We start from the raw sequence: 9,293 nt of genomic DNA on the forward strand, positions 1-9,293 counted from the left end.
GTTTTAAATATTTTAGTGTAATGTTAAATCCAATTATTATCTGTATATATTATTAATTATGAAAATTAACAAATAAGAAAGAAAAATGTAGCTAAACACAAAAATACATGGAACTAAAATAATGTTTAATTATTTTATATCTTAATTTTAATATAGAAATAAATCTTAAAACTCACTAATAATATATTTTCAAATATATAAAATTAAAATATTTATTTTATTAATATTTAGGTATGTTTTTAAAACTTTTTATTATGAAATATGTTTTTCAGATAACAACACAATATAATAGAAATTATCTTTTTATTTTAGTATATATTTTTAGATTTTGGATAATTCTTACTATCATTAATTTTAATCAATTACTAATCAAATAAATTTATTTTTTTCGTTTTTCCCTTTATTTTTAGATTATTTATATATTTTATTTATTAATTATATAAACAATATTAACCAGTCTAAAAGTGAAAGCTCCGTCGCGAAAAATCATTTCGCAAATAATTTTATAGATAAGACAGAAATTACACACACAAACACTAGCTCATATTACAAAGTAACTCATCTCACCAGGAGAGATACATAACAACTTCTCAAAGGCTGAAGCTTCTCAAACAAGCGTTGCCTTTGCAAGCTGAAGCGCTTTCTCTCGGCCGTAAAACTTCTCCACAATCGCAAGTGAAAACTCCATTGCAGTCCCTGGAGCTCTGCTCGTTATGACGTTTCCGTCTACCACGACTCTGTCCTCAATGTGACTCTGGTCTGAAAGCTCGTTGCTCACCCTTGGGTGAGTAGTAGCCTTCTTACCCTATACAAAAACATGGCTCTTATATCTTAGTTAATGACTCAACAGCTAAATTAACAAGGAAACTATTCAAGTATCGATTTGCTTGATTGATAAATGTACCTTGAGTAAACCATTACGCTCAAAGACGTAAACAGACGCTTTACAGATTCCTCCGTATGGTTTGTTTGCTTCTGCCTGTTTCTTTAACATATTCATCAGTGTCTCACAGCTTGCGAATCTTTGAGCACCATTACCGCCCTGTAGTTTTGATTATTTGTCATTGTAACATATACTCCAAAATGTTGTTTGAGACTTATAATAAGTTGTCATGTTTTGAGAGTTAGCACTACTCACAGGAAGCACAATCAGATCAAATGACTTCTCTGAAACCTCATCAAGAAGCACATCTGCTACTAGGTTAACTTTGCATGATCCTACAACTTCCAAACTATTACCAATTGCAGCAATCACGACATTTGCTTTTGCCCGCCTCAGGATATCTGCAAGGGCTATAGCTTCAGTCTCCTCTGAATCCTCTGCAATGGGTACAAGAATCTGAAATGGGAAGACACTATCTTTCAGGCTTATAAACGACCAGTTAAAATAAAGTAACAAGTGGAGAGGCAACTCAACATATACATACCTGTGGCGTATCTTCAAATAACCACTCTGTTTTGTTAAGCTCAGTAAAAGTATATTCCTCGCCAGGGTTAGGACGAACCAGCTGATTTCAAAAGGAGAATAGGTAAATCTAAGAGAATATACTAAGATTCTCTGTTTGAGACAAAACATATATACCAAGATACTAGAGACTTCATCAGCTTTCTCTTTCCCGTACAACTGCTCTACAAGCGTGATGGAGAATTCTATGGTGGTCCCCGGTCCACGACTGGTCACTATTCTTCCATCTATCTGCACTCTTGACTCAACGGCAGTGGCACAAGTAGCCGCAAGTTTTTCCATAAAAACCGGGTATCCCGTTGCCTACAAGAAAACACCATATACATAAATCAAGAAAATAAGATCACAAGAAAACAAGATTCTTGGATACTTACTTTTTTGCCTTGTAGTAGACCCCAAGTACCAAGGGCCAACGCAGGAGCACAACATATAGCTGCGTTAAGTCGTCCATCTGCGTCTTGTTTCTTTACCATATTCTCTAATGGTTTACAGTTTTTTAGAGTCTCGCCGCCGGGAAGCCCTCCCTTTTTACCAATCAAATATTTAATAATAGCAAAATAATTATCAAGCAAACATGAGAAGCAAGCAATAATCTATCGAGAGACTTACAGGGAGCACAATAAGGTCGAAAATAGAATCGGTAATATCAGAGAGGAGAGTATCAGCGACCATCTTGATACCATGACAAGCATCGACGCCAACCTGAGTCTCGACGGACGCCACCGTCACGTGAGCGCCACCTCGCCGTAACGTGGTGATCATCGCCACCGCTTCTAGAGGCTCCGTACCGTGCGCAATAGGGATCAAAACCTAAAGAGACGCCAAAGAAAATAAAACTCGTTATGTACGAGGAAGGGGAAAAAAGTATGATATCGTGATCGTGAAACCCCACTGACCGTCTTCGTAGATGGAGCCATGTTTGCCAGGAAGATGGTGAAGTAGAAGAAGAGAACTATGGAGTTTAGTGGAGAAGAAAGGAGTGTCACTAATGGGCGTTTAAATAGTGGAACGACTGTAACGACGTCACTGATCTGTGACGTATGCGATTACGTAAGCATAAAGAAAAGGAACTGGGTGGGGGAAACGCTTCTTTTCAATCTTTCCACGTAAGCAACATTATTGCTAGGACTTAAATGTTGGTCCTTAGGTTTTTTTAATAATATTTTGGTGTTAGAGCATCAACATCAACGATGCGTGCCGAGGTTCACCACATGTTGACTTTTATTACTTTTTTATTATTTTCTTTTCGTTTGTTTTTACCAAAAAAAGAAAAAATTAATAATAATAGTTGGACCAATCGTGGGCCGCCACGTGTCCTGGGGCCCACAAAATTCACATGATATCACCTCTTCCCAGTGATACTGTAAGGGGCGAGTTCATTGGTTTTGCTTTATTTTAATATTTTTTTCTTAGACTCCGTGCCATAATCCGCTAATACGGATGACCTTAAGGACAATTGTTAGGACAATCCTTAAAATTTTGATTATTGCTAGGACTTGTAGTGGTCCTTAAGTTTTTTTTTTTTATAATTAGTGATATACAAAGATAAGTTTTAAATAAAACATGAAACATTTAAATAGAGAAAACATTAAACATTTAAATATAGAAAACAAGAAAATTACAAAGAAGGAAAAAAAATAACAAACATCATAAATGAAAGCAAACAAACATTTTATTGAATTCATAGAAACATAAACATTATATAAAATTTGCTTGATGTCCAAATTTGTCCCATATATTTTCAATCAAATCTTCCTATAATTGTTGATGGATTTGTTGATCTTGAACTTCTTTGCGACGAGCATTTGATTGGGGCTGTCTTGTAGATTTTTTAACGGTAAATGTAAAATCGTCATCTTGAAATTCCTCAACAGTGCGTGCATCTTGTTCATCTTCGACAATCATATTATGGAGTATGAGACATGCTTTCATAATATTAGAAATTTTTTTTATCCCATAATTTAAAAGGATTTTTAACCACGGCGAACCTAGCTTGCAAGACCCCAAAGGCACGCTCAACATCTTTTCGAACGTATTCTTGTTTTTGAGCAAATAAAGAATGTTTCAGATTTTGTGGTAGTCGGATTGATTGAATAAAAGTCACCCATTTTGGATAAATACCATCCGTGAGATAGTAAGCCAAATTGTACTCCCTCCTGTTGACATGAAAGTTTACTTCCGGCGCTATGCCCTCAATAATGTCATCAAAAATAGGTGATCTATCAAGAATATTAAGATCGTTCATAGTATCTGGAGCTCCAAAAAAAACGTGCCATATCCAGAGATCATATGAAGCAACCGCCTCCAACACAATTGTTGGTTTATTGGTTCCCCGTGAATACATCCCTTTCCATTCTTTTGGGCAATTCTTCCACTCCCAATGCATACAGTCGATGCTTCCAATCATCCCGGGAAATCCCCGTCCTTCATTAAAATGGAGTAGTCTTTGAAGATCTTCCGGTATGGGACGTCTAAGATAATGATCGCCAAACAAGTGGATTATTCCGGCGGCAAAATAGTGCAAACATTTTCGAGCTGTTGTTTCAGCTAGTCATACATATTCGTCTATTGCATCAGCTCCACCACCATACGCCAATTGACGAATTGCTGCAGTACATTTCTGGAGCGGAGATAGACTCTTTCGTCCCACTGCATCTTCTGTTGGTCGAAAATACGCTACTTCTGTTGAGAGACGATGGACAATACTCAAGAACAATGATTTGTTCATTCGAAACCGGCGCCGGAATAAATTGTGAGAGTAAGTTGGAGTATCGCTGAAGTAGTCATTCCAAAGCTTGTCGTGGCCTTCTTCTCGGTTTCTCTCGATAAAAATACGTTTTTTTCTCTTTTTTGGTTCTGGAATTTGATCAAAGTCTTCCTCAAAATCATCAAACATGTCATCAAAATCGTCACCATTATCTTTGTGGTAATGGTAATGAGAAGAAGAAGCCATTTTTTAAAAAAGAAAGAGAATATATGCTTGTGATTTATTTTAAAAAGAAAGACAAGTGATCCTTGAAGTAAGCATACGAGTGATGCTTTATAGTGACCATAAACCAGCTTGTGATGCTTTGTTGTTTTCTTGTGGAATAAACAAAGAAACCTTGTGACTCTATAGTACATCTTGTGACTCTTTGGTAACTTTACCAACCACCAAATGAGAAACACATGTTATAACAAATTACACATCATACATGTCTTACAAATTATAAGTTAAACATGATACATGTCTTACAAATTGATGACAAATTATAAGTTAAACATGAGCACTATTCAAAGAGTGCAAAGCCGAGAAAGAGTACAAATTCATTACAAATTACACATGAAAACCGATGGTAATAGCAACTTGCTAAAACCACTCATTTGATCTACTTAAACATGACAACCATTCCTATTAAAACTAACAGGAAACCCATAACACCAACCAAGTATTGAAAGCCGATGGTAACCCTTGAACACTTCTTGCCTAACTCACACACCATCTTCTCAACCGCATCCAGTTTCTGCTGAGTCTCATAGTCACCTTCCGAGGGTAATGCTAGAGCTTCTACCTTCTGAGCCAATTGCAGCGTGTGTATATCCCTCGCGCTCATCTCCTCCATAACCACCACATCCCACCACTTAAATACATGGCAGTCCCCATCATCTTTATTGTCACAAGTATAAAACCTTCTTCCCGGATCATTGGTGGTCTTCGAAGTGGCTAGAATATGCTGAGAACCACAGTAGCAGACCTGAGGAAACCCGAACTCTACCTCGGGTTGAGGAGGATACTGAACCTGCTCACGATAATTGGACTCAATCTCAGCTTGGTCTCGGCGTATAAGCTCCTCTGTCTCGCTGTAGCTACTGTCAGCTGTGTCCCCATACTGAGAAGAAGAAGGCTGACTATAGCTATACTGTCCCATGTCCAGCTAAACCTGGAAAAAAAATAAACAAAGTACAAAAAATAAGACAGAAGCCAAGAAACAAACTGATTATATTACATAGAAGTTGATTAATATTACATGCGTGGAAACAAAGTACATTATATTACATAGCCGCAAAGAAACAAAGTAGAATATTAAACAAGCAAAGAAGCAAAGAAGCAAACAAAGTAGATGATTAAAACAAGTTAAAAGCAAACAAGCAAACAAGCAAACAAACAAACTAAATGCAGAGTCGGTGAGTTGATCCTTAGTTTAAAAATACTGGGCCACTATCTTATCCTTCACAATTTCCTCAGCCTCGGTGAGTTGATCTTTTTTTGCCAGAAGAGTGTCTAGTATGGCTAGCTTAGACAACTTCTCCTTCTCAGCAAAATCTTCCTTCTTTATTTCCCAAATGCTCTTATAATCCTCAACACTCCTCCCTTGCTTCGAATTCCTTCTTGCTTTTGCAGCTTTGACACCTTCAGGGCGGGGCTCATTATCACCAACAAAGACAGAAGCTTCGGAACCTTCGACACCATCGACACCATCCTTTCTCTTTGAACTCCCAGCAGCCTTAGGAGGAGGGTTGAGGTTAAGCCATTTCTGGTCATACCTTAACACACACCATGCATGCTCGAGGTTGAATTTTATGTTGTGATCAGAGTGGTAGATGTCGTGAGCGGCCTTGAGAACATCATTCTCGTTTTGACCACTGCGGTTCTGCCTCTCTGCGGCTGCATAGGCGCCACAGAATCTCTGGGTTGACTCATTTATTTTATGCCATCGCGACTTCAAATGTTTATGCAGCCTCTTTGGACCACCATTTGTAACATGAGGACTTGCTTCGAAGTATTCGGCAACTCTTTTCCAGAAGGTGTGTAACTTTTGTTCATTGCCGACAATGGCATCCTTGGATGTGTTGAGCCAGGCACTGATTAGCACCTCATCATCAGCTGGTGTCCACTTCTGTCTCGTCCCACGCTGCGGTAGTGTGTCTTCAACTGGAGTTGGAGCGTCAGACTGTGAACTGAAGAGAGGGATCTCCGATGATTGGGAATGAAAACTGTCATAGCCGAAGTTCCCATTGACAACACTATCGTGTTGACTGGTAAGAAGACCTACATAGCCAGAAGACAGGCTATATGGAGTTTGAGAACCCATTGCACTAAGAAGAGAGAAGAGTTTATAGAAGAGAAAGGTTTAGGCAGAGAAGAGAGAAAGAAGATGATGGAGATTGAAGGATAGTTTGGTGTTTATTAATAGGCAGAGAAGAGAGAAAAACGATAATAAAGCCTAACCATAAACTACCAAAGTCATATCAGAGTTATTACACATCTCCTCCTAAAATTAATTCATGATTTGGTTGCAAAGTAACTATACTATCATCTCAGTATATCGAAGAAGACAATATTTGGTTGCAAACTAACTAGATTATCATCTCAGTATATCAAAGCAAACTAACTAGGCTAAACAGTTACTAAACATTTTAACAACCAACTAGTTCAAGTGCATTAAAGTTACACAACCAACCATGTCTAATCAGAGTACATGCCTACACGTTTTCAATCCGAGTTAATAACTCTATGCCTACTAGTTTTAACTATTTGAGTTCAAGTGCTAGTGATTTACCTTGTACTTTGGACGAAATGGTTTGACTTGTTGTAATTATCCGGGTTTGCGAGAGACAAATCTTCACCTCAACTACTAGCTCACTCTCACAATCAGAAGCAAAAAAAAAATCAGTTTCATCAAATATGAGTAATGGTTCTGCAAACAATAAACAACTTCACCATCTCTTTACTAAAAAAAACCCTACACCAAGAACGATAAACAATTTACAATCAATCAAAACCCTACATCAAGAACGAGAACAAAACGATGGGAAATTAACCAAATCATTAATCAAACGGATAACCAATTCAGTAATCAAACGGATAACCCTAGATTAAGACGATTCGAAATTAACAAAACCCTAAATCGATAACGACAACAAAATAGATACAATCAATCAAAGGTACTAGATCGAGAACACATACCTTCTTCACCTTCGTATCAAGTCAAACGCCGAGGAGAACCGTCGAGAAAGAGAACCGTCGAGACCCAAACGCCGAGGAGAACTGTCGACAAAGAGAACCGCCGTCGAGATAGAAGCCAAGGAGAACCGTCCAGACCGAACCGCCGAGAAGAACCGTCGAAAACGAACCACCGTCGAGACCCAACCAATCGCCTTCCCAATCGCCTTCCCAATCGCCTTCTCTAACACAACAGGTTTCGAAAAAAAAGAAAAAATGAAGTGCTGATCGAAACCGATGAAACGCGTCGTTTCAACCCTAATTACCATCGCCCACTAAAAACACGACACGTGCTAGCTAAGGATGACCACATTTGTTCCTTAGCTAAGGGACGTCTCAAGTTTATTTGAATCATTTTTGATTTTCTTTTTGCGCGATTAATGTTAAGGACGCGGTTAGGGACGCGCGATAATGTTGCTCTAATGTATACACTCTTTTCTCGTAAACTAATAAGACGGGTTGAAGTTGTTGGCGAGAAACGAGATCACGTCCCGGTTCTTTATTTAGTGCAACCACGTGCTGTCGTTTTTTATATTTTGTAATTTGTAGTAGAGTAAACCGGATGAGGTTCTGAACCGGAAATTGAATTATATTGATGATTCAATTTAGTCAAAGATGTAAAGGATTTAAGATTACAGATGGTACAACTACAAATTAATGAAAAACAAAGGTAGGAACCACTAGTAAGGCTTGTGTAGAGAGTATATCAGCTGCTTTGTTTTTTTCTCTTGGAATCCAATAGAATTTTATGTCTTCAAACTTTGCACTCCATCTCCAAATATCTCGTATGTAATTGTATTATTGTATAGGCCAAAGTTGATTGACTTCTTGGTAATGAGATCCACCAGAACCTTGCTGTCCCTTTCAAATATGACCCTTGTATATCCGTTTGACCAAGAATTTTGCATCGCCATAAGTAGAGCTTTGAACTTTCTAATGCTGAACATGTTGTGAGAAAAGAGGCCTGTCCCGCTCCTTTGACTATTCCTTCATTATTTCCTTCCTTAGAAATGCACCAAATTGAAATTTGAAATAACCATTTCTAGCAACTTGGGAAAATATCGCCCCTAGAGCATTTTTAATGCAGAACTCCATTTTAAAAGAGAAATTCTTGGGTTCACCCCTAGAGTGAACCTTTAAGTTCACCCAGCCAATAGAATTTCGTTATTTCATATTTAGTATCTTTTAAAAAAGGAAACAAAATATTGTCAAGTTTTATTATATTTTTAAAATAAAAATAAAAATAAATAAAAAATAATAGTAATTGCAAATAAAAACACGTTTAAAAATATATTTTTAATACCGTCAACCAACACTAAACCCTGAATCCTAAATCCTAAGCCCTTGGGTAAACCCTAAACCCTTGGTAAATCCAAAACACTTGGATAAATTCTAAATTCTAGAGTTTAGGATTTATCCAAGGGTTTATGGTTTACCCAAGGGTTTAGGGTTTAGTATTTAGGGTTTAGGTAGTATTTAGGGTTTAGGGTTTAGTGTTTTGTTGATTGTGTTAAAAAGTATATTTTTAAAAAAATCAAAAGATTTAGGATTTATCCAAGGGTTTACCATGGGTTTAGGATTTATGATTTAGGGTTTAGGGTTTAGTGTTTTGTTGACGGTATTTTAAATATAATTTTTTTTTTGCTACTACTATTATTTTCTATTTATTTTTTATTTTAAAAATATAATAAAACTTGACAATATTTTGTTTCCTTTTTCAAAAGATACTAAATATAAAATAACAAAATTCTATTGGCTGGGTGAACCTAAAGGTTCACTCTAGGGGTGAACCCAAGTATTTCTCATTTTAAAAAGTTGATTAATTCCATGATAGAATTGTATTTT

General features: G+C 37.0%; 2 protein-coding genes across 2 annotated transcripts; both read right to left on the bottom strand.

The window, feature by feature from the left end:
• Positions 1-486: 486 nt before the first annotated feature.
• Positions 487-2,484, bottom strand: LOC130494790 (protein DJ-1 homolog A-like). Its single transcript, XM_057001725.1, has 8 exons — positions 2,362-2,484; positions 2,075-2,275; positions 1,840-1,989; positions 1,583-1,768; positions 1,428-1,508; positions 1,139-1,339; positions 905-1,042; positions 487-805 (listed from the first exon to the last, which is right to left on the bottom strand). Exons 1-8 carry the CDS (start codon positions 2,380-2,382, stop codon positions 608-610), a joined length of 1,176 nt encoding a protein of 391 aa, XP_056857705.1. The 5' UTR covers positions 2,383-2,484; the 3' UTR covers positions 487-607.
• A 3,162-nt stretch (positions 2,485-5,646) lies between these two features.
• On the bottom strand, positions 5,647-6,537 carry LOC108835489 (glutathione S-transferase T3-like). Its single transcript, XM_018608735.2, has one exon. It carries the CDS (start codon positions 6,535-6,537, stop codon positions 5,647-5,649), a length of 891 nt encoding a protein of 296 aa, XP_018464237.2.
• Positions 6,538-9,293: the final 2,756 nt, after the last annotated feature.

The sequence above is a fragment of the Raphanus sativus genome, unplaced genomic scaffold (genome assembly GCF_000801105.2).
Source record: "Raphanus sativus cultivar WK10039 unplaced genomic scaffold, ASM80110v3 Scaffold3910, whole genome shotgun sequence".
Classification (NCBI taxonomy): Eukaryota; Viridiplantae; Streptophyta; class Magnoliopsida; order Brassicales; family Brassicaceae; genus Raphanus; species Raphanus sativus.